Raw genomic sequence first — 25523 nt, 5'->3', positions numbered from 1 at the left:
TTGCTCACCCAGGCTGCAATTATTTGAATAAAACTATAGTAAAAACTGTCAACTTAAAATTGTTTTCTATTTCAATATATTGAAAAACACAGTCCTTTAGAAATAATTCTAACATGCTGATTAAGGCTTCCATAACCCGAACGAGGCTTGTTGTAGAAACTCTTGCTCTAGTTTTGGTTGATGTCTGCATATGCTCACCAAGGAGAAGTGTCCATACAAGCAATTCCACCCTTTATGACTTCATAAAGGGCCATACTCGAAAAAAACTTCTCGAAACTTGATTTAGTACAGAAATACGTCGTCATACGCCAACTAATTTTTTGAAATTTTGGCTATGTTTCCAACTCTGGCATGAGAATCCAACTCTTAAACAGTATAAATCAGTCAGAAGTCAGAATGCTTAATTTAATTGGCATTCGACCACCCTTTAATATTTTTGTGTAATTTCTTTCAGGATTTGAAAAGCAAATATTTAAAACTCCTCACTTATGATTTAATGCATCCTTCCTCAATAAAAGTACTAGCCTAGAAATCTAGACGCACCCTAGTGGCAGCAAATCTAATTTGCAGCAAATGTCGTCTAGCAACTCTTCATAGATGTGAGCTGGAAAAACCAAACTCTGGTCAGGCCAATCACATGCCAATAATGCGTATAGAGTCGGTGAGCGGGCTTAACATAATGACGGCAGAGTTGCATAGGTTTTGCGTACTACTTGTAAACAAAGAAGCTGGCAAACAGCGGTCTTTCGAATCGGGTTTGACCGCGACTCTGGAAGAGTTAAGCTTTTCTTTGAGGAAAGAACAAAGAACGGCACCGAAAGTCGTTCTTAAAAAGGCATGAAGTGTTTGGAGTTTTGCCGACCGGATACAGCGAAAGTTTAATCTATCAACTAGCTCCGCTTCAGGTTGCTCTGATTGGTTGTAGCGGTATCCAATTGCATGCAGAGGGAATTTTAAAGACAACCATTTATCCCGATCCTCGGATTGAGTCCTGTCAATGATGTCCTTCTGGACCCAACATCTTGATGCGGGTCTGGCTTGTAAGACTATAAAAGTACTCATTTATTTACAAAAACAAAACAAAAATAGTATTCGAAACAAAACCCAAACTTTTGACCGGTATATATTTTCTTGGGAATAAAACAGGGCAAAACAGTGTCACCACAAGTAATATACATCGATCAGCCATAACATTAAAGTAAAGTAAAAGCAAATATAAACATTAAATATGGATTTCTCCATTGTTTCGATGATCATTGTTTTATTTATTTAATATAAAAATTTATTTTTATAGTTTAAGATTAAACACCTGGGTTTGTGATAAAAGGTAAAAACAAAAATGGTAAAACAGAAAAAAGAAAGTCCAGAACAATATTAATATGACCTTCATATAACTAAAAAAACGTGCCTGAAGCTGACTAAAACACCTACATATTACAAAGGGTCTTTTCATAAATATTTGATGAATATTGGAGATTGTGCAATCATACCTGATGATGTTGTTGCAGGATCCACACAGAGGTGTTCTGTTGCTGGCTGCAAATCGCTCTGCCTTTTGAGCAACTCCACGAGCCACAGGTGGGAAGGGAGCAGGGCTGAACGGAGCAGGGGAAGGGTTGAATGCAGGGCTGGGTGCAGAGGGAGCGGGAGCAGGGACAGGGTTGGGGATGTAGGCTGGTGGTGGTGGTGCCGCCTGAGGAAGAGGCTGCACTTTGATATTTGTGGTGGTGGTGGGTTTGCTAGGGTCAAATTTGTGGGCAAAGTTCTCATCAGTAACCCATGGAGGCCTGTTGGAAGACGCTGGAGCTGCGGCAGGAGCAGGTGGAGGTGGAGCAGGTTGGTGAGCCATTGGAGGAAATGGTGCTAAAAGATGCCCATGAATTAGTAGTGCATACATATAGTACAGTCATCCAAAGACGGACACATACACTGAATTATATACACATAATGTGAAATGGCTACCTGGGGCGGCTGGATGGGCTGTGGGCATAATGGTGGCAGTGCTGACCACTTTAGGTGGAGGAGGACCTACAGGAATCTGGATGGAGCTGTGCTGCATGGGTGGCGGCTGATGCATGGATGGCGGCTGATGCATGGGTGGTGGCTGATGCATGGGTGGTGGCTGATGCATTGGTGGTGGCTGATGCATTGGTGGTGGCTGATGCATTGGTGGTTGCTGATGCATGGGTGGTGGCTGCTGCATAGGTGGAGGCTGACCATAAGGACTACAGAAGGACAGACATGAAACTCAATAACATTTCAGTTCAAATAAGAAACTACTCTGCCTTTCTGCTGTTCCTGAACAATTTAAAACATTCAAATTACAGTTTTATCCAAAGCCATATGCATAACATTCCAGAAATTCTGCATTCTCATGCAGTCAAACCCAGGACCTTGACAATGCTAGCATCATGCTCAACTGGACACGTTATATTTAAATTATATAATTAATTATAATTCAAATATACAATGATCAGGCAAACCATTATGACCACTGACAGGTGAAATAACACTTATTATCTCTTTATCACGGCACCTGTTAGTGGGTGGGATATATTAGGCAGCAAGTGAACATTTTGTCTTCAAAGTTGATGTTTTAGAAACAGGAAAAATGGGCAAGTGTAAGGATTTGACAATTTTTGACAAGGGCCAAATTTTGATGGCTATATGAGTCAAAGCATCTCCAAAAGGGTGATCGCCTCAACAAGTTTGAGGTGTTGACTTGGCCTCCAAATTCCCCAGATCTCAATCCAATCTAGGATCTGTGGGATGTGCTGAACAAACAAGTCTGATCCATGGAGGCCCCACCTCAAAACTTACAGGACATAAAGGATCTGATGCTAAAATCTTGGTACCAGATACTACAGCTCACCTTCAGGAGTCTAGTGTTTTGGCACCAAAAGTGGGACCAACTCAACATTAGGACTTAATGTTATGCCTGATCGGTGTATATTAATTGATATGTTACACATTTACAACCAATGCCCATCACTTTTTCCTCAATGAGATTAATTATATACATTCATATAAACATACTGTGTAATTATTTTGCAAATTGTAACTGTGTTTTTCCAAATTTTCACAAAAAAAGATGTTTTAACTACATTACCACTCAAAACTTTGGGGTCAGTACATTTTTTTTAATAGAAATGAATGAAGGTAAAATAGAGAAATACAGATATAATACAATTATAACACCTAATAGATATGCTAAATTAAATGAAATAATTTTGTATATACATTCATATTTTAAATTAGCAAGGATGCAATAAATTGATTTTTTTTAAAAAGACTAATTTCTTTTACAAACATGAATAAAAAGTCATATAAATGCTGTTCCTTTTGAACTTTCTATTCATCAAAAAATCCTATGGTGATTTTTTTTTTTTTGTCTGGGACTACTGTAAGCCTGGAGACTGAAGTGTACACTGTGATTTTTAAAAGAGTAGCCTAAAGATGTTAAAAATAAATAGTGCACATAAATAGAACCTGGAAACAGAATTCAATGCATCATAACTTAACAAGCGGAAAATTAAAAAAAATATGTTTCTTGAGCACCAAATCAGCTGTCAATTCTGGACTAGATCAACCCAATCAAAAATTCAGCTTAGCCATCACAGGAAAAAATTACATTTTTAAAATATGTTAAATTATTAAAGTTATTTTAAATTTGAATGATTCTACTGTACTGTTGAGACAGTATATTTGATCAGATAAATATAGCTTTGGACAGCCTAAAAGAGTAAAAAAAAATCATACAATTTTGAAAAATAATGTGCACGCCTACCATTATTTAAACATGCAATTTATATATAGAAATGTACAAACATTACCAAACATTTAGATAATGAGTTCTTTTGCACTTAATTTGCACGTTTTACCACGACACGTTACCCAGTAAGATGTCATACGCTCTTCCTAATGTTGTCTAATTGTAAAGTATGTATATATTAGATGTTTTTAAAATCTATAGTCACTTAAAAATATTGCATATATATATATATATATATATATATATATATATATATATATATATATATATATATATATATATATATATATATATATATATATATATATATATATATATATATCATTCAGGAACTTTAGTAGCCCACAGGCTAAAATAAGTTTGCACATTACACATAAATGCACATCCAATTCTTGGAGACTTATAATACCCAAGGATGTAAAAACATAATCAATCAAACCCTTCATTACGATTTCAAATGCAAAATTTAGTGTTCTTTTAACGGAGCAGCAACTCACTCTTCAAAATAAAGGTTCTTTATTGGCATTGATGGTTCCATGAAGAACGTCTAGAGATTTTTTGTAGTGGAAAAAGGTTCTTCCGATTATTATGTTCTTCACACTAAGAAACAAAAACAAATTTTTTTTTTTAGAAACCACTTTTTTAAAACCACTTTTTAGAAACCAAAAATGGTACTTCGATGGCTTTACTGTGCAAAAACCCACTTTTGGAACCTTTATTTTTGAGAGTGCAGAAAGAACATTAGAGAGAGAAAGTAGCTAACTGTGTTAGAAGACAGAGCCTTCATTGTTTTGAGCAAAATGACCAGGTTACACAAGTCCTTCACACTCATATTTATATTCAAGGATGGTTATAACATGAAAGGTTAACGAAAAATACCCCAAGCATAAGTATCGTTTGAGTCAATGGGATAAAAAAGCAGTAAAGGTGAAATAATGTGTTACTGGACATGTGACAGACCACACAGACACTGGGAGGAAGAAAGAATGCTTGCTGATTGAATGCAGAGCTGGACCACAGCAGTACCTGGAGATGGAGGTTTTGTACTGAGAAGTATAACCCATAGAGGTCTGCAAGCTGAAGCTATAGTGTAACAAAGACAAAAATGGTGAACAGTCAAACTTATCATGCCTAGATTAAACCTGAGAGACGCCATGTGCACTCATATCTTTACGACTGCCAATCTGAACCTAATGTTGCATGTTTTTCTGTCAAACAGGATCAGATATGGTTTTTCAAATCAAATGCATATAGAAATTATATAAATATGCAATAACCATTTAAATAATTACTCAGATATGTATTGTGTTCTTGTTTTCTCTGAATAAAACAGTAGTAAATTATGAGTATACAGTATAAGTTAATATGGCAACAAATAAACCACAAACAAACCCTTTTAGATGCAGACACACACAAAAACAGAAAAGAAACATGCTTTTAAAGTAAATGCCATGTCTTAAAAACAAACTTCCTTAAGAACAAACATGAGCATTAGTGTAATAAACATGTTATAAAGGCCCATGGGTTTCCATACCCAGACACTTACTCTTGACGTACAATTTGGTATGAACGATAAAACAAAATCTCAAGAAATAATAAATATTAATAAAAAATGCAAAAAATGTATATTAAATACAACGAAATCAATTGTGCTGAAAGCTGTTCTGTATAATATTAAATTGAAGAGGGTACATGGTTAAATTGGAGATTTGAGCCTTGACTGGGACATGTTAGAAACTTATAAACATGTATTGAGGCTCACATTACAGCATCTAGCGTAGCAGTACAAATGCAGTCCTCTTTAAAAGAAAAAATGTGACAGGAAAAAGTACATCTTAAGCCCTAGAGGGAACATATTTAGTCATTTTATCTCTGGTTTCATAAATGCCATGGTCTTACTGTTATTGTTGTTCATGATTCATTAAGTAAACATGAGAAGAGGGTCCACAGAAGTGCTTACAGTGACCTTAACTTTAAAAATGTAGTTCATGGAAGTATATCAAGTTTGGGTCAAGTCCTGATGTTGAACAATACGGTGACATAGAGATCACCGTATTGTGATCAATCACCGTTTTACGGTGTCAAGCAAAAGTACCCCCCCCCCCAACAACAAAAACAAAAAAACACATACAAACAACAACAACAAAAAAATATGTATATAAAAAGCAATAACCTAACATGAATATACATACACCACAAATGTTTGAGGTCAGTATAGAAAAGCAAGACTGCATGTATTTGATTAAAAACACTACCTTTCCACCCCGGATACATTGACGAGTAATTATTTTTTTGGTCACTTTTGGACAAGTTAATGCATACTTGCTCAATAAAAGTATTGCTTTCTTTCTTTCTTTCTTTCTTTCTTTCTTTCTTTCTTTCTTTCTTTCTTTCTTTCTTTCTTTTCTTTCAAAAAAATAAAAAAATAAATACTGACTCCAAACTTTTGAACCGTATGCATTGCATGTATACATACCAATAGGGAATACAATAAACGAAGTTGCGGTAAAGCAAGAATACAACACATGCAACTTTACCTGCTTGCAGTGGTTTGCTCAGGAATCTGCTCCGCATTAGGCTCAGGTGCCTGATTGACTATCTGCGGCTCCGAAAGGAGCTCATTGGGCAAAGCCGCGATAGTAGATGCACATATAGATGCAATGCTGGTGGAAACTGGAGCATGCTCAGCAGGAGCACTAGATACAAGGTTAGGTTGCAGTGATGTCAGAAACTAATGAAGCCATAAATACAGACAGCAGCCATGCACAGGCCATGTATGTATATATGCCTTCATTTGAAAGTTACATTTTGTCATAAGCAGCTTCATTCTCATGCATACACAATTTTAGCACAATGCAAGGATGTCCATCATGGGGGCAGGAAATGTTAATTGCTTATCATTAGACTTCTCTTGTCTATATTGTCATTGAAGGATGTCTCGGCAGCAGAGACAACTGTAAGTGCTATTCTAGGATAAATTAAACGAATCCAGTCATTAGGGCTACAATCAATTATCTGCTCAATCAGGGGCAATGAACTGCAGATGGCAGGATCTCACCATTTTAAAGTGACGCAGTATAGAGGTTATGTAAACCCTCTTAGTCTGTCCATAAAACACAATTCAGTGGTTAGAGAGCAATAGATTAGTGATAAATGATACTCCCCTGTGATCCAAGCAAAGAAAGGTGCATTATTCACAAATAGACATCTTTTATCATTTGGCATCCTCTATACACAATCAAACACAATTAAAGGATGAAAATATATTGGTTTGGAGCCGCCCAGGCAGGAGAGAGAAGATAAGAGGCAGGCACCTAGCAGCAGCAGGCCTGGTGGTGGACCGATGACTGACCCCCTTCACACACTCCACAACCTTCCTTTCTGGCCATCTTTCACTCTTACTGACTCAGTTTTTGTTGAAATTGCCCACAGGGAGGGGTGAGGGAAAATATTATTTAAAGCTGAAGTGTTTTATTCATTTCATTTTATTTCATCTTAGCATGTACCTATAAACCATTCCTGATGATTGACACTACATTTACTTAAGCATCCCGACCAGGCAAAGCAGCAAAATTTGCTGAACCAGAACAATCTCATGAGAAAACTTAAATATTTTTTTTGAAGTGGGGATTTTGTATGAAACCTAACTGGTTTAGGAGCATTAGCAGAAAATACTAAAATATGTAAGGATTAGCCATTAATTTGCGCAAAAATTATGAAATGCTACGAGAATGTGTTAGCTTAACTAGCGATGTGAGTTTGGGCTGGGTCTGTTCAGGGGAAAGCCATTTAAAAGCAATTGCAAGAAGTCTAATTGTGAATTAAATGGGTTTAGAAAGTACACACTTCAGCTTTAATATCTGTGGATTATACTGAGTTATGGTGATGGAACAGAGAGAAAGGTCTGTAAAGTTATCTACTTTAAAGTATACTACTAAAAATTTTGGTTGCAACAAATTATGAAGCCTTCATGAAGATTTAAACACTTTCTGTGGTGAACTTGTGCGCTTATTGAATCCCTTTCTGTTATTTTGAAGTGTACAATGTGAGAAAAGCATGTATGTGTGTGAATTGGAAGTGTGTTGAAAGCAAATATTGCCATTTATATTTAGCACTATTTATAGCAAGCTGTGAGAGACTGAAATTAGAAAAAAAACATCTGTGTATAAACAAAAAGATTTAAGATCTCTCTCTCTCTCTCTCTCTCTCTCTCTCTCTCTCTCTCTCTCTCTCTCTCTCTCTCTCTCTCTCTCTCTCTCACACACACACACACCCAACCCACACCACACACAATATAATATATATATATATATATATATATATATATATATATATATATATATATATATATATATATATATATATATATATATATATATATATATATATATATATATATATTATATTGTGTGTGGTGTGGGTTGGGTGTGTGTATATATATATATATAGTATAATGTCCTAACACTGTATTCCTCGACTGGCTATGGCTTCAAACTGTGGTTTGAAACTTTTGGTTATATTAGCGCAATCTTATCTTGAATCTCAGAACAGATTCAGAGAACAATGAAATACAGATCACAGAAGCAGACAGTGGCTTCAGAAGGAGGGGTTGTAATTGAAACATGTACTAAACTACTTGCAAACTTTGGACTTGCTAATTCATGGAACAGGACCAGAGAGCAAAGAGAGTCAAGACAGGCAGAGGGTAATTCAGACAAGATACTGCAGTGCCACCTGCTGGCAATATACGCTTGACACATAGTTTGGACATAGGGAAAGTGTGTTCTCATCCTAAGAGCAGGTTAGTGCAACACAGTCTCAAGAAAAGCAGCCTATAACACATAGACTATCACTGTTCCTCTTTTAACATTCACACATGCAAATTAGCATGAACAAAATTGGCATAGTAGAGGGTTGCGAAGACAGACTGTATAAATATTGAATGAAATATGACGTTCATGCAATAATAACATCCACACATTGGAGGAACTGTAATGCTTTGGATGTTGGATAGGTTGAGTTTTTCCAACCCATGCAGTATTAAGTATTTGTTTTAAATTGTATAACTGAAAGTGAAACTGAAACAAAATGACTGAGAATCGAATTATTGAAAAGGCATTTTGAAAGCTTTATATAAATGCCCATTTAGCTGCATTTATCTACTTTTTATTTATCTAATCATTTGTGACAGGAAACAACACCAAATAAATTCTTCAATATAAAAGAGGATTCAGGGGAGGATTTCTTATACGAGTAGTGAAAATCTCTAAATGAATATATTAGCATATAAAAAAATACAAATTGTTAAATACAAATGAAGCATTGAAGCACACTGAATGATTGCAACACACAACATAAGAAGATACAGACTAATAAAGCAGAACATCAACAAACCTACAATACAAGATTCATACAGAGCTGCTCGGACTAAATATGGTACAGACAAGATATTAGCATGACAGAAAACACAAATTTGTCACAAAACACCAAAATCTTTGTTTCATGACAAATTGGGAAAATGGTGGCACTCTGCTGACTTGACATTTCAATATTTAAAAACTACAAAAATAAAGATAATAATAGTCTTAAATCTAAATCATCAATCAATCAACATATTATTGATCAAATATTATTATGTAAGTGTGAAACATTTCCAATTATACAGTGTTTTATGGTCAGCTAAAACTATTTTTTATTTATTTAAATTATTTGGAAGTTATACATCTAAAAGACAATAAAAAGTAGTTTTTTATTTATTTAAATAAAGCTATGGACAAATATAAATATTAGATTAAAAAAACAAACTTAGGCTACATCTATGTTACTCAGATATTTTTGAAATGTTTTGTTTCAAAGCGTCCCTGTCCACACTAGTGTATAAGCGCTTTCCAAAAGTTGCTCAGCCGCACTGAAACGTCTGGAAAACAAAATACAGATAGAGAGCAGATGTAATAAAGTTAATCACCCTATTCTTCTGGCACAATCATTTTATTGATTATATTGAGCAAAATATCCCATCCCTCACTGTTTTGTCGCAGGACAGCAACTGCAAATACATTTTCGCAGTAATATGAAGATTCTACTAAGGAAAATTTATCTTTAGCAACTATATTAAAGTAAATAGCAGGCAGAACAATGCCGGTATAACCATAGATATCTACACTATAAAAGAAATTCAGGTCTCTAATTAAAACTTTTCTAGTGACTGATCACATCTAAATTTTTCAGTTGGCCAAATTGAATTTCTGTGAATTAAACTGCATCAATTCACAGAAATTCAGTTTAGCCAACTAAATTTTTTTAGATGTGATCAGTCACTAGAAAATTTTCTATTAAAGTCCTGAATTTGTTTTTACAGTGTATAGGTACAATATGTGTCCCACATGACTAAACATGCGTCATTGTTTTCAAATACCTCCGTCTTCACAGACCACACCACACTGCTAAAATAAAAACTAAGTCGCAGTGCGGATGGAAGGTCAAGACGGAGAGAAAATAAAGGGTTTTCAAACAAAACCATATTAGGGGCAGTTTACACGACACTGCTTTAGACTAAAACAGAAAACTTTGTATTAATTTTTTTCAAACTAAAGTGCAAGTTTTTGAAAACGATACTGTTAGCGTTTGTGTGTAACCTACAAAAAATGTAAATGTGTGAAAATGGTGACCGCATGCGTATTACATGTTCAGTCTATAGATGCATAGTGTTTCTATACAAAGTGACATTACCAACTACTGGCCTGGCATGCAAAATACAGCGGTTTTAGTCCTTTTCAAGGATCCGTGTGAACGGGGATCATTTTAACAACATTGCTGTCTGTATGCGGAAAACTTGAATGAAAACTTTTATGTTTTTAATACATTGTTGTCATGTAAACAAACTAACTACCAAAATAAGTTTAAATTAAAGTACTAAATTTACTAAACTAAAACTGAAATTTAAAAAAAAATAAAGCTGAATGGAAAAAAAAACTAATACAAATTACAAACGCACATAAGAGATTTACTATAACTAAAAACTAAAAATAACATTTAAAATACTATGATAAATAATACTAAATTAACACTGCAATTAACCAATACCAATAAAGTGGCAAACTTGATAAGACATATTAAAGACAAAACTATTGCCAGAATGAGCCAAACAAACATACGACTTAATAAACAGCAGGCAACAGCACTGCAGTGATGTGCAATGAAACAAGTGAAAGTGCTTATCTGTTTTTGTCTCAGTCAAGTTGAGGAGAGTCAGATGAAATATTGGAGACTGAAAATATGGGAAAATGACAGCACAACATACAAAAGAGCTGACTGATGCAACATATGTCTGTGCAACCTAGCATGACATGTTCATATGTACATGAAGGCAGAGGTCGGAATAAATAAGAAAAGGATGAAGAGTGGGGGAGGGGCCAGCCACCCAGTGCAGTCACACTCTTCCCAGCATGCACTGCATGCAAGTGGGAAGCTCAGAAGTGAAGTAATCCAGTGATGAGATGATATGAGAGAAGGACATGGTTAGCAGAAACATTTTTCTATTCTTAAAACAATCTAGCGCAAACCAGCTCACAGCAGAGATAACACCATTTCCCTATGTGACAACCAGACAGGCAGAATTACCTGGAGGAAAAGTCCCGGTTTTATTGACTCTCTCTACTCACAGACATTGACTTCCATCTTGCTCAACCGCTTGAAGTTCTGATGGCTTCATGTGCATTCACTCATCTTCCAGACACAGAGCTCGTCCCTTCAGTCACCGCTGATCTAGCTAAAGGTTATTACTCTTCCTACAGAAATACACTTATACAGTCATGCTACAAAGGCTAACTAACAACCTCATTTTCTCGATAAATTGAAACCACTGGATTCTAAAATAGTGATTTGGGAGAGTAACAACATATTTCCAGTCTCCAGATCAGTGGCATATGGAAAGTTCTGAAATAGTTGTACAACTGACTGACAGATTGACATCTTTATCACCCAAAACCCCTAGGTAGTTTAATATTTAACCGCAGGTTTAAGTAAGACATGTCTAACAAGTTTCAGAACATAGAGGAAAGTATTTTATTTAATAGGATAATAGTGTTGGTGATTCAAAGTTGTCTAAAGCTAAAGCTTTTGCTGTCGGTCAGGATTTAACTTTTTTCAACTGATAAGAAATGACTCCTGAAATAAAACTGACTGCATGTGCAAGTGATTTCAACATTTCCAAACCTTTTTAACAAACCCGTCTTTACTGAAATGCTATCACAGTATCAAAAGGTTCGATTCCTAGATCTACATAGAAAAAGATAACATGACAAATGATCTGATCCAGTGGTTTTCAATGTTTTTGAAATTCAAAGTCTCATTATATTATTATTATTATTATTATTATTATTATTATGTATTTATGCTCTAATAATTAAAGCTGCAGTCTGTACATGTTGCCTCTTTAGCGCCATCTCTGTTTGAAACATGCAATTGCAGTTATTTGTGGAATTATTAACTTAACGTGGGTTGTGCATCGGCACGTCTCCTCAGTGTGGAGTGTGGCTGCCAGTCACCGCTCCGGTGTGGATGCTGTTCTTCGGAATCACAGATTCTACGTCTTGGAAGTATGACCAAAATAAGAATTTTCACCAGAAAATTTTATCTGAACAAGTAACATGTCTGCCACTTTTTTTCAGACCAACTGGGCAAAAAAAGCATATCACATCAAACTGTGCAAATTATTAAAATTGTTATACTTCTCAAATTGTTAATGTTAAATACCTCAGCATTGCGTGACTCTGTACTTGGTGTATATTTGGAAATATTTCAATTTCAGTACAGTCTAATCTCTAATTGTCATACCATTCGAATTTTTATATAAAGAAATTGTTCTTTTAACCCAAAAAGCAAATTAACCGCAGTCCAAAGTCTTTTTCTTTTGACAACGGGTGAATCTCCAGTTGTCACTGATGATTGTCGTTTGGATTACCATCCGCCATCAAAATGATACATTTAATTATTCCAGCGATATAGCCTACTAGCCGGGACTTTTTAAATTATAAATACAGACATGACATACAATAATAATGATGCAAAGACATCGGCAAGCTCGTATTTCCCACGGAAAGCTCAAATTATAACACATTATTACAAGTTTACTGTTGTGAATCGGGCTACGAGATAGTATTAAACTCTGGCTGGTTGTGTACTTGCTCAAAAGTTGATTTTTTAAATATATTTTTAACCCTAAAAAAGTTATAGACTGCAGCTTTAAATAATTACAATAACATATTAAAATAATATATTATTTCAGTCTAGATCTTGTTTTAGAATAGCTAAAGGACATTAAAAATGACTAGGACATTATTTCAAAGAATGTTAGTTAATGTTAAGTATGTAAATGTAATGTATGTTTATTTACATTTTAAAGTTTATTTACATTTTTTATGCTCATTTCCCTGCTGCAGATATAAATCTCTTGAAACCATGTGTCCTCTCATACCCAGATAAATCCCATTTCCAAAAAGCCTTTCCACATGATTAGTTCATAACATTTCTTTTATTTGATGGATTTGAAAGACACAGATGCAAACATGTTCTTAACCATCAATATGTAAATTAACAATCCAATACAAGAGAGAGAACTTAAATAGTGGCAACATTCTCTTGAAAGTTCCTAAATCTACTTTATAGAGTGAACAACCAGCTTGAAACTAGTTTTGAGCCAAACAACATAACTGACTTTCAACTTCACCTTTTTCTGCTTTCCTCTCACATGCTTTGACTTTCCTCTTACTCAAGCACTGCAGTCTGTCTATGCCACCTGTCTAACTCTTAGCGTGTTTTACTGAGGCACATTGAGTATTTGTGCCGACAGGCCATGGTGCCAGTTTTTCAGTTTAGCAAAACGAGGGCCTTTGGCTTCAGATTCAAACATTTCCCTGTGACATTAAGACATATATACAGGAAAAAAAGAGGAAGGAAAGGGAGAAAAGAGAGGGTGGAAAAAATGGGTTAGGAAATATGGCCTTCACTCCTCTGCCAAAGATGTGTGAAATATTTGTGGCTGCCTCGACTATTTGTTTTGCATTCAGCCAAATGCTAGGTCACATTTTGCATTGTATTGTATCAGAAGTATAATGACATTGTGAAATAAATGTAAGCTTAAGGTATATAAAGAATGAAGCTTGATGTAAATTCTACAGACCAGGGGTGTAAAGTATTTCAGTAATTGTACTTTTTAATGGTTTTCATTTGATATGTGTAGTTGTACAGGTACTGCTAAAACTAAATACTAAAAATTATACATTTTAGAATTTGATTTAAATATTCTCACAAATCTAAATACATATCATAACTTATAGAGTGCAATTGCAAAAAATCATAATTGTAATTGCAAACAGAACTCCCAAACACTCCAATTGTCTTTCCATTTTTATTTCTTATTACTTAATTAATCGGTTTTTCAAGCTTATTTAGCACCCAAAAAAAATTATTAATCGTTGTATTGGGTTATATTATTTGTATAACCAATTTGAAAGATTGGATATAGGTTAATGAAGACAAGGTTGGCACATGTAATGTAATGCCTTATAATTTAGTTTTTTTCTTAAAGCACAATTAAATGTGAAAACGTTTCACTCAAGTATGTTTTCAGATATGTGGCATTTCAGTAGCCAAACATTACCAAATTTCTTTAATAAAAAGTACATTTTATCTGTACTTTTTACACCCCTGATACAGACTACTACAAATACACCAAGCTGTATTAAATTGATGCATCTAATGTGTGCGGATTAAGTTCAGCACAGAGAGTGGTGTCTGATAAAAGGGGTATGGTCGGGGGCTTCTGATCATGTCAGCTTTTTAAAAATGCCTTTCAGGATTTAAGAGGCAGAGGGTTGGATTTCAGCACAGGTCAAATATGTGGCCACCAGATGCTGCTGCTAGATGCCTACCTTGATTTTCTCAGAGCTTCCTCATCAGGGTCTTGCACTGCGGAGGAGAAAAGACAAACAGAGAACAAGTCAGACTCCACATAACAAAGCAAAAAACTATATCAAAATAAAAGGAAAGTGACAACTGGCAGGCAGACTCACTGTATTCAGTTCCAGTAATGTGGGCGAGGACGCGGAAGGACTTGGACTGCAGCTGGGCGGCTCTTTTAGTCCATTCAGAAGGCCCCAGTTCATTGTTTTCATTGGGAATGACGGCCTGATACACTGGGGAAGCACTGTCTATAACATGGTCTTTAACTGGCAGATTACTGCAACCACAGAAAAAGCCGGTCTTGTGAAACACACACTTTCTTTTCAGTATGACTGGGAACATCAGCAAAATCATTTTCATGTGTAACAACTTTAAATGCATTTTTTGTGTGTATCATTTTTAAGTTAAAATCGTATAGATGCCCTGTGATGCAAATGTACCTATTCTGACTAATTTACTGCCATTATCACTAATTTACGGTGGACTGTATAAGATATGTCCATTAGCAGTTTTTTATATATATATATATAGATTGAGAAACATGAAGCATACTTCTGTAATGTGCTAATAGACAGAGAAGCATGGGCAATGTAGCCAGAAGCTTGCTTATCACACATTATTTCTCTTACCCAGAAGAATGACAGAGCAGAGCATTCAGAAAAAAAAAAGTTTGTTGACATAAAAAAAAATAAAACTCAATCATGGATTCTATTTCCACATTAGCAGATCCTCCTTCTGTGAACCTAACCATTTAAACACATTTTCACCAAAAAAGAAAATGTCACCTAGTAGCACGATTAAGGGTTTCAGATGAACATTTGAATGGTTAAGAACCAATGAAAGGAAAGGTGCAGTCTGAAAATAAGTAGTATATATGATGTCATCATTGCATTCGGCTAAATAAAAAGGCAAAATCCAACTATTTGACAGGACAGTCTCTGCTCATGAATAGCAGGTGCATTTCAGAAGTCAAGATGCTCCAGATCAATCAAAGGGAGGTTAGAGGAAGAGATGAAAGAGAAATGGATAATGTGGTGATCAGACATGCACTGCGCAAGGGAGGAGACGAAAAGAGAGTGCTCATATCAAACAGATGGATCAGGCTACTTACGATAGCTGAGAGTCAGTTTCATTGCTGCCAGGCAGGGCCATTGAGATTGGACACAGGTAGAGCGGGGACAGGGTACATGATGTACAATGTGATGGATAGAGGAAGCGATGGAGGAAAGGATGGATGGTTGGGAATGGAGTGAGAGAGGGAAAATTAGATAAAGCTTCTATGCTATGCATTAGAGAAGGCTTCTGACACGAGACCGAAAGCCTAATCTTTCATTTGCATGATTTCAGACCATAAAACATCAAAATACTGGCACCAACAAACATACAAATATCAAGATCACAACTAAAACTCATTCCCAGTGGATATACAGGAGAACTAGTACAGATTACCAACCCACACTAGTACAGATTACCAAAACAGAATATTTAAATGCACACACTACAGTTCAAAAATATTTTTTTGGTTTTGTTTTTGGAAAAAAAAGTATTTTATGCTCACAAAACTATGTGTTTGATCACAATACAGTAAAACAGTATTACTGTAAAATAGTATAACAGTTTAAAATAACTGTTTACTATTTTTTTTTTTAAATACTCCTGCGATGGTAAAACAGTCATTCCAGTCTTCACGATCCTTCATAAAAGATTTTAATGCTGATTTGCTCAAAAAACATTATATCAAGGTTGAAAACAATTATGCTGCTTAATATTTTTGTGGAAACTTTTTTGGGGTATCCTTTGATAAATAGAATGTGATGAACAGCATTCGTTTGAAATAGAAATATTTTGAAATATTATAAATGTCTTTACTGTAACTTTTGATCAATAAACCTTTACTGAATAAAATTATTAATTTCTTTCACACAAAAAATCTTATGGACCAAAAACTTTTGAACGATAGTTACCCATAAGCCATAATCCCTAACTTGTGCAACTGAGCATTTCCATCGCCATTCCTATTTGTTTGCATAATTGAATCGTTATGTTCTTGTTTAACATGGTAACCACACAAAAACCCAGCTGATTTCACAAAAACTACACATAACAAAGACTTCGAACACTGCCATTCTTCTGCTTCTGTATGACAACTTTTTCACAGCATACCATTCACATCACTATCAGTTCGATAACGTTAATTTGAGTAAGAGTGAAATTATATCCTTTGGAAGTCTTTAGCCTCTTTAGCATTAGCAGATAGCATTAGCAGACTGGCTTACTCAAGCAAGGCTGTTTGGCAGGAGTTATGGCAAATGTTTGACATGCAGGGCATGGAAGGAGGTATAAGATGCAGTTAGGTGCAGAAGGTCTTACCCGGACATTTCGCTACCTCTGGCCTGGGACTGGCCAGCAATTGCATCCATAATAGCATCCTGGGAGTACATGCTGATGGGGGTGTTGTACTGGGCATGGATGATGGTGGCTTTGCCTCCAGGCCCCTTCACCTCAATGGGCTTATTGGTGGAGAGGGCAGAGTCCTTCAGAGCTATAGGGTTGAAGCTGGACAGGTACTCATTGCTGTGCAAGTGAGGGAAAGGTGATAAGGGATGAGTATGGGTAGAACAGAGACAACAAAGAAATGGAGGTTAGAGTGAGGGGTAAGGAGTTTGGAAAGTGAACTGGGAATGAAAGGTAAACCCAGTTGATAATACCAGCATATGTTGTGTTTTGGATGCTGGAGTGCTGGTATTTCAACAAAGGTTCTTGATTAGATTAACCAGCAGAAAAACCATGCTGGTCCATCAGTTCAGTTAGTCCATCAGCAAGACCAGCCTGAACCAGCATGGAAATTCAAGATGGAAGATGTTGCAGGTGAGACACAATGAGTTAAACCATATGGTAATAATTAAATAGATAGATAGATAAATAAATAAATAAATAAAAGGCCCAATTAAATTTTTAAGGCAGAAACAACACATCAAAAACTCGTTTTACACAGCAAACGATTACTACTGCACACAAGATGCATACAATGACTTGTATAAGTAAAGCAAGCGGTACAACATAGCATACAAAAGGGATAGGAATCAGCAGGAATTTAACAAATCCAGCTACGATTCTAATTCGAACCGTTCCACTTCCTTAATGGTTCCCTTTACAATTAATTTACAATATTTTAAAGAATAAAGCTTTGAAGAAAAAAAGTTATTCCACTGCCAAATGACGAGATGATTTCAATAATAAATACATGTACATCAATTCTGGCAAATAATATGTTTTTAGACCAGTACCTGTGCAAGAACCATTAACGGAATTGGATATCAATTGGTTTTAAATTATATAGAAACCAGTTGTAAATAAAAAGTGCTTTCTTGCATGTCAGAATTGTAATGTCGACTTGTAAAAAAAAAAAAAAGACGAAGAAAAAAAGGTTCACATCCTGGCAGAACTCACAACTGAGCTCTGATTAATGAAATTACACAGGCTTATTTTGCATTTAGTGTTGCAATACAGACATAATTCAGAGTCAGCTCTGTTGCTGCTTGTCATTGAGTAAAAACGGAAATTTCTGCATGCCATAAATGCGGCATAAGAAAGGATTCTCGATACCCAACCCAAACAAGAGTATACTAATTGAGAAATGCCCATGGAATAGAATAGAATTATGACAAAAACATTTTCTATGATAAACTTCGGCAAGCAAACCTCTAGCCCCTAAAACACACATACTGTACATATTCAAAACAAGTGTGTTTATACCTGTATATACTCAGCACTGATTCTGATATGTTTCTCTGTTATAGTAAAGGTTTACATTAAAAGGGTCATATGATACGATTTCTTCTTTTCTTTTTAGTGTGTTATGTAGCTGTTTGTGTATGTATATTATCTGCAGTTACAAAGTTTAAAGTCTCACACCAAAAGAGATATTCTTTGTAAAAGTTAAGGCTCAGCCACACCTTTCTAAAACACTTCATTCAAACAAACCCCCACAAATCTATGTGGGGGCAGACTTTCATTACACTGTTAAAATGTGACTATTCATAACATGTGACTATTCATAACATGTGACTATTCAGTCGCGAGTTTTGACCAGTATAAAATGGCACTTGTAACAAATGCAGACTTTCCATTCTGATACTTTCTGGTCCAGATGCGCTGGCAACATTGATCGATCAGTTTGGTCATCTGCATAATCCGGATCAGATTCAGCTCGAATTGATAAGGTTGGACCAACATTATCATCTGTCAACATTTCTTTGCTTCGGGAGCTGATGTTCCAAATATGGTAAGGACTGTGACATTTCTTTTACATGCTTAAGGTATTTGGCGCAATAACAATGCACTGGATCACTGGCTAATCAGAGCTCACCGTGCTTTTCAGAACAATGAGCTTTGTAAAAATCGACGAGTTTCAGAAAGGAGTGGCAGAGGATCAACAATAATGTACAGTATGTGTAAAATAATTACTTTTTTGGACCTAAAACTACGTAAACATTAAACCAAATACTTTTTAGAACCATCATATGACCCCTTTAAGCATTAGTGCACCATTAAAGCCAGCTTTGATTGCACAGGAAGACAAATCTCACTAACCACACTGTATTGTTGATAACACACCACAAAGGCAGTTCCAAACAATTCCATGCAAGTATACCACACAGAGCACTACAACTTAATGCCAGGAGGCTGTTACTAACTTGGCAGGAGTGTTGGTAATAACCTACAAATGGGTGAAAGGAAACAGAAATAAGTGCATTAGTTAGCAACTCATTTAAAGGGTTACTTCAGCGATTAGCATATGGCTTTGTATCAGTAGAAACCCTGGAGAATATTCAAATTATTGTGCTTTCCCCTCTCATATCTCCCTGAGACGAGAGATTTATGCATTTTATTTCTGGAAAAATTCCTCCTATGATGCAAAATGACGATTTTTGCATCATAGGAGGAATGTTTGCCCAGAGGCTAAAGACTACAGCCAGCAGAGGAGCCATTTCCGCATGTTTTGAATCTGCGCATGGGGGATGGGAGATTACACTCAGCTTGCAGGGAGAGCTCAGCTTGCAGACAGGATCATTTAAACGGAGCTATGGTGAGCAATGTAAGTCTTTTAACTTCTCAAATTCATTTCTATGAAAGTTAAGCTTGCAAAGGCATGAACTGAAACGCGCCAGACTGAACTTGCGTTGTGAATGTATGCCGCGAGTGTAGTCGCGATTACCTCAGCTCTCATCACTCCTGCAGTTAGTGCTCAGTGCTGTGATACTCGCGCGATGACTCACTCATTATATTGAACAGACACGTTCAGTTTTTAATTGTAGTGTCTCTAACTCAGTCACAGTAATGAAGTTGTTGGCGTTGGGAATGGCCTCACAGGGCAGCGAAGCATTCTGGGAATTGTAGTCTTTCATCCCCATGGGACAAAAATACATTTTCTGTCTTTTCTCAGTCTAGAAGACACCAAATTCAAAAATAATTTCACATTTCTACTGCATTGATGGCCCAGTTTAAATACAGATTCATCTTCCCAGCACTGAAGTACCCCTTTAAGGTTTAAAATGGAAGGGTTGTGTTTGTGGCACAGAAATTACATACTTCACCTTTAAGAAAAAAGAAAACATTAGTGTGTTTAAGTGTCAATGTGTGTGTTTACAGTAGTGAAGGCACCTATCAAAGAGGCAAATTAATAAATAAAAAAAATTGAAAGCAAAAGACTAGAATGTCACTGGCCACATCTGACAAAAGAGAAATACGTTTTCATATGAGTGCTTTATTGCAAAGATGTGAAAGGAGGGAGTGAGGGGGATTTAATCAGTGTAGTTAGGAAACTGAACCCTGACATTCCATGACCTTTTATAGAGAGAACTATGACAGGTGTTATGTCACCCATCTCTATAGTGACTGTGTGTGTAACCGTCACTCAACAGCCTGAGATTTCCTCTGTGCTGCGACATATGCTAAACCCTTTTTCGCTGCATATGAAGAGAGTAAACAGAGGGGTACAGGACATTGTCATCCATAATCCACCACAGTTTTGCCAAATTGCATTGCTTTGAGGTTACAACTCAGAACTGAAACTGTCAAAACTGGAAAGTGATATAGTGCTTTTAATGTCTCGATAAGACAGCTTGCATTGGTTGTCAAGATTTGATACACTACTGCTCAAAGGTTTGGAGTCGGTAAGACTTAAGTTTGTATGTTTTTGAAAGAATTCTCTTATGCTCACCAAAGCTGCATTTATTTGATAAAAAAATACAGCAAAACAGTTATATTTTGAAATAACTCTATTTTAAATACTCTATTTTAAATAACTGTTTTCTATTTTAACATATGATATTTTTTAATTGATTCCTGTGGTTGCAAAGCTGATTTGTCAGCAATCCTTCATCCAGTCTTCAGTGTTACATGAATATGATCAATCAGAAATCATTCTAATATGCTGATTTGCTGCTCAAGAAAAAACATTTCTAGATTCTTTGAGCAGTAGAAAGTTAAAATAACAGCTTTTATTTGAACTCTTTTTGTGGCACTATACATGTCTTTACTGTTACTTTTGATCAATTTAATGCATCATTTTTAAATAAATGTATTCATTTCTATCAAAGAAAAAAACATATTGACTCCAAACTTTTAATGGTAGTGTATTGTCTGGTTTGAAAGCCAAATTTCAATCAAAACCCTTTGGTGGTTTACCTGAAAGAGGGTCACAGAAGGGACAACTGAAGCCTCAGCTCAAATTTGTCTTCCACATTCTTTCTGAATGTTGAAGCCTTAACTAGATCCCTCTCTGGCCTGTTAATGCCAGTTGGGAATGGGGTCAATGTAACAGATGTAACCTCTCTTTTCTGAATGCTGTATGGCCGCTGTCATTCTTCTGTCAAAGAGCGAAGTTAGCAACCAGGTGGGCCTGACCTATAACTGTCCCACTGATTCTAAACTGAAACTCTAACCTGTTAATTTAGCAATTATCACTATTCTATAATAGCTTATATTTTTTTAAATAGGACTGGTTAACTTTTACCGCACCTGGCTGCTAGTGTCAGCTCTCGCACTATTCATAATTACATACCCACTATGCATGCCTGACCCCGAGCTCTTAGCCCTTTTCTGCAGCATGGCCATCTCTTGCAATGTCTCGGCAGAATACAGACCGATGGGGGAGTTATACTGCTGTTTTTTTTGTCCGGAGGTGGATTTGTCCCTCGGAGCAGCTAAATGTCTTTGAGCAGGGAAAGAAGCATCTCCGCTACTGCTCACCACCGTGCTATGCACCGACTGGTTGGTGTGTTTGCTTGAGTAGCTGGAGTTTGTTTTAGCAGAAGCTGAGAAACCCCCATTCATTTGCACAGGCTGATCCTTAAAGCGGAACGTGCATGTGTGTGGACAGTGTTGAGAAGGAAAGAACAGAAGGAGCAGGTCAGAAGAAATCTGAGAATGATAATGATTTAATAACTTATTGAATGTATTTTATATTTTATGTTTTACTGTTACATCTTAAACACAATATAAATAATTTGCACACTACTGTTCAAAATGATCAGTCAAAAAGATTTTTGTGTTTGTAAAATAATAATGTTTCTGAAATAAGTCTCTTATGCTCACTAAGGCTGCATTTAAATATTGTGAAATAATATTACAATTTAAAATAACTGCTTTCAATTTAATTACATGAATAAAATGTAATTTATTCATGTGATGGCAAAGCTGAATTTCCAGCAGCCATAACTCTAGTCTTTAATGTCTCATGATCTTTCCGAAATCATTCGAATCAGCTGATTTGCTGCTCAAGAAACACTTCTGATTATTATCAATGTTGAAAACAGTTGTACTGCTTAATATGTTTGTGGAAGCCGCGATTAATCGTGAAATCTAATAAATGGCTTTACTGTTACTTTTGATACATTTTTGCATACTTTTTTGAAGAAAAGTATTAATGTCTTAAAAACTGTAGGTTTTTGTGAATAATTAAACAGAGGCTATGAATAATTGATAATGCATTATATGTTAAAGCACTGTAAAAAAATAAATAAATAAGTGACTGATCACATCTAAATTTTTCAGTAAGCTGAATTGAATTTCTGTGAATTAAATTTAAATTCGGCCAACTGAAAAATGTACAGGGAGGGTTAGTTCACCCAAAAATGAAAATTCTGTCATTAATTACTCACCCTCATGTTGTACAAGACCTTTGTCAAGACCTTTGTTCATCTTTGGAACATGAGTGAAGATATTTTTGTTGAAATCCGATGGCTTAGAAAGGCCTCCAAAGGCCACAATGACATTTCCACTCTCAAGACCCATGAAAGGCACTAAAGAGGTCGTTACAAAGCCCATCTCACAGAATTTTCATTTTTGGGTGAACTAACCCTTTAACTTGTCTGTAGTATGCAAAGTGAAAACCAGCAGGGGGCATCATAAGGCTTTTTACAGGTAGAAAATGTGTATGCCCTATCATAAATGCATCCTGATTTGAGGGGAACCCAAAGGCCAGAATCTATTATCTTAGCATCTTAAAAGATTCTTAAACTTTAAAAAAAAATGGTGGACTGTGGAGCTTTCTCCAAGGCCTAAATTACACATGAATCTTCATGAAATTGATCAGAATGAGAGAATGTGGAATGCATGACCTGTGCTTGATTTAAAATATTTAAATGCGTAGACATACAGTATACTGTGAGCAGATGTATGTAGAATGCATGACAGACCTTCTGATGGGGAATCACAGTCATAGGGGAGTCAATCCTTGGTGTTGTCATGGAAACAGGGGTAGGCCGCTTTGACCTGTGATAAAATAGAGAACATAAACATTTGAAGAAAATGACAGAGGGTGTCTGGATTACACCTTAGAAATGTTTTGACAAAATTTCAATGTCCAGTAGTCAACTATAAACACAGTTCAAGATACATAAATGACCCATGTACAAACATTTTCAGTTTTCCTGGTCTCACGTCCATCCTTTGAGATTGAACACCGTCACAATAACAACATAATTATGGATCCCATCTACAGCAGAAGTGGTTTTTGTTGCAGCTATCGGAAAAATGCTTTTGTCCAAACAGACTTTGTTCCAAATTGAACCATTTCAAAATATTTTTTTTTTAAAACATCACCAGCCTTGTACACAATTCAAAGCACACATAGTTTGTAAAATATGTGCAAAATGAAAAGCACAAAGACAAATGACAATGTGTTTTCACAAAGTCCTTGGAACATCACAGTAGAGATTGACAACAAAGTAGATAATGTATTGTGACAACGGTTACCAGTGTATCTCTCCCTACATGTCCAATTTATATCAGCGATCCTTGCACAGGGAACTCTGGGATCTATTAAGAGTGTTAAAGTAAAGGAAGGATGGTCCAGTGTAATCCCTGCAGGTATGCACAGAGAGGGGAAATGAAGGTGAACATGTCTTTTTGGGGTTTTGCTCATGATAAAGTGGACTAAAAGCAAACATGACTTAAGCACTAAGACACATCAGAATTGCAACTTGCACTGGAGAGATCAAGGATGTTTTTAAACTCAAAAACTTCATGGATCTCACGGATGATTGGTTGCAGACATGGTCCATGAGGGAGATACACTAACCCAGGTATGGCTCTTCTGGCCACTGCATGGGTCATGCATCATCAAACACAACACAGAAAACTTAACGATAAAATAAACTTTGGTCTCTGCATTGAGCTACTGATATTTGTGCAACATGCCCAGAAGATATCTCTCAAGATCTTATTTAATCAATTTATCCCAAAGAGCCTCTAATGCAAACCAAAAACAGTTTTGACCCAAATATGATTTTGCTCAAATATAATGTTCTCACGACCTTTTAAATGTGGCCCATACTACACAATAATGCATCAAGCCTGTCATGCTCTTCATTACACCATCAATACAATTCATAATTTGTTATATGAATAAGACATTAGAACATAGTCTTCCAGTCTCAAATCTTTCCATTTGCATTAGAAGATTAACATTTTAGTTTCTTTAGCCAATGTTTAATGTAAGTGAAACAATAACACTTGGCATTAACATATATATATATATATATATATATATATATATATATATATATATATATATATATATATATATATATATATATATATATATATATATATATATATATATATATATATATATATATATATATATATATATATATATATACTGTACACTAACATTTGGTGTCAACTAGATGTTTTAATGATTTTTATCAACTTTTTTAATGCTCACCAAAATTGTATTTATGTGATCAAAAATACAATAAAACAATAATATTGCATTGTATTACAGTTTAAAATGTTATATAATAAATGGAATAAAACATTATCAGTATTTTTGTGGAAGTTCAGGATTCAGGATTCTTTAATGAATATAAACTTTTTGTAACAATGTTAGTCTTTACCATTGAAATGATGTCACTGTCACTTTTGATCAATTTAATGCAAAATTAATTTATTTAAAATAAATTATTGATCTTAAACTTTTGAATGCAAATGCATATGCTGTATTTACACCTAAATCAATCAATGCATTTATCAAATACTTTTTTCCCTTTGTTTATTACCTTTCAGTTACATTTTTCACCAACTGCAATTCATACATTCTTTTTTCTGGTAAATGTAACATGCAATTATGATCAATACTGTTTTAGTTTTAGGATATTTCACCCAAAATGTTAAATTATGATCATCCTATGTGTATAAGACATTCTTCTTTCAGAGAAATACAATCAGGTATATTAAAAAAAGTCCTGGCTCTTCCAAGTTTCATAATGGCAGCGAATGG

The 25523-nt window shown here is 35.4% G+C and overlaps 1 protein-coding gene across 14 annotated transcripts in view; it reads right to left on the bottom strand.

Annotated features, from left to right (window-relative positions):
- Positions 1-25523, bottom strand: part of ldb3a (LIM domain binding 3a) — a 53482-nt gene that overhangs the window by 2822 nt on the left and 25137 nt on the right. For 3 of the 14 annotated variants that reach the window (XM_067422533.1, XM_067422534.1, XM_067422532.1), the window contains exons 4-11: positions 23437-23512; positions 21801-22087; positions 14845-15011; positions 14704-14740; positions 6310-6468; positions 4799-4855; positions 1963-2225; positions 1491-1863 (exon numbers count right to left, since the gene is read on the bottom strand). In XM_067422533.1, coding sequence (XP_067278634.1) covers positions 1491-1863; positions 1963-2225; positions 4799-4855; positions 6310-6468; positions 14704-14740; positions 14845-15011; positions 21801-22087; positions 23437-23512 — 1419 coding nt within the window. Of the gene's footprint in view, positions 1-1490; positions 1864-1962; positions 2226-4798; positions 4856-6309; positions 6469-12666; positions 13687-14703; positions 14741-14844; positions 15012-15845; positions 15870-17104; positions 17309-19431; positions 19455-21800; positions 22088-23436; positions 23513-25523 lie in introns of those variants that run through there. The other 11 variants (XM_067422535.1, XM_067422536.1, XM_067422538.1 and 8 more) reach the window with 11 other exon arrangements.

This window comes from Pseudorasbora parva, chromosome 17, assembly GCF_024679245.1.
Source record: "Pseudorasbora parva isolate DD20220531a chromosome 17, ASM2467924v1, whole genome shotgun sequence".
NCBI classification, from domain to species: Eukaryota; Metazoa; Chordata; class Actinopteri; order Cypriniformes; family Gobionidae; genus Pseudorasbora; species Pseudorasbora parva.
The sequence above is the reverse complement of the archived record's forward strand: the minus strand, read 5'-3'. Positions and strand labels throughout refer to the sequence as shown.